This window comes from Tarenaya hassleriana, unplaced genomic scaffold (genome assembly GCF_000463585.1).
Source record: "Tarenaya hassleriana unplaced genomic scaffold, ASM46358v1 Cleome1873, whole genome shotgun sequence".
Taxonomy (NCBI): Eukaryota; Viridiplantae; Streptophyta; class Magnoliopsida; order Brassicales; family Cleomaceae; genus Tarenaya; species Tarenaya hassleriana.
Window position 1 is genome coordinate 397 of NW_010965282.1, and position 1131 is coordinate 1527.

General features: G+C 36.7%; 1 protein-coding gene across 1 annotated transcript; it reads right to left on the reverse strand.

The window, feature by feature from the left end:
• Window positions 1-233: 233 nt before the first annotated feature.
• LOC104810673 (myb-related protein 306) lies at window positions 234-1126 on the reverse strand (the record flags this gene model as incomplete). The annotated part of the gene is made up of 1 exon (XM_010537023.2): window positions 234-1126. A coding segment is annotated over one exon (714 nt), but the record flags the coding sequence as incomplete, so codon positions are not given.
• Between the last annotated feature and the right edge of the window lie 5 nt (window positions 1127-1131).

Genomic DNA, 1131 nt, shown 5'->3' on the forward strand with positions numbered 1-1131 from the left:
GAAGGTGATTCATACCCATGTATTCATATTGTAATCCTATAATTATTTCTAACGAATATTATTTTTTTTCCATTAATTTAAACTATTTTGGTTAGACAAATAATTAGCTCAATTTTATAGAAATAACAATGTGTGAAGTATTAATTTAATCTGATCTATGAAATAAAACATGAATAAATTCCAAGATTAGGTTAAGCTCCAAAGTTTAAGTTTACTCACTAATATAAAAAAGAGAGCACAAAGTACTAGATTAATTACAATTTAATAATTTATTCAGTTATAAACCCTAGCTTAGAGAAATCAAATGACAAATTATGCCATTTGAGTGATCTATTTCTCTCTTTTATTTATTTCCAATAAAAACTTAAAATTAGATTTAAAAAAAAAAAAGAAATTAAGAGATCACCATTAATTAGAGCATACTGGAGAGTTCCATCAATTGGTTCATCTCCTCCATCTGGCCTCCACTCGTTTCATCCAAAAGCCATTTCTCAATGAATGCCAATGGAGGAGCTGCATGATCATCGTCATCGTCATTATCATTATCATTATCGTCACCATCATCATGATCATGATCATGATGTTCATTACCATCTTTGTCCTTCCTTCTTTGCTTCTCTCCTTCAACGTTCTCAACATTCTTCTTATGATCATCAACGCCAAAACCTTCGTTACCTTCAAACTTTTTCCGATCATTACCCTCTTCCCAAGAACCAACGCTAAATTTCTCAAAGGACAGAATCGAATTCTGAGCACCACAGCCTTCTAATTGCTCCGCTTTGATCGGCTCATATGAAAACTGATTATGCTGATGATCTGTGTTGTTGTTCATATGATTCCGAAGGTTTTGGTCCAAGAACTTTGTGGTTGTACCCTTTGGAGATGATCTCATCCAACCCTCGAGAAGGCGAGAAATGTTTTCAGTGCTTGAGGCATAAGTAGGAGCTTGGTTACCGAGGTTTCTTGTGGACGAAGTTTGGCCCGGGAACTGTCCCGAGCCGCTCCTCTCGTCCCTCTCCGTGGCCGCTTGGAACTTCTGGAGCTTCTTCTTCAAGTGGGTGTTCCAGTAGTTCTTGATATCGTTGTCGGTTCTTTGCGGTAGGTATGACGCTATTGCAGCCCATCTTTGAA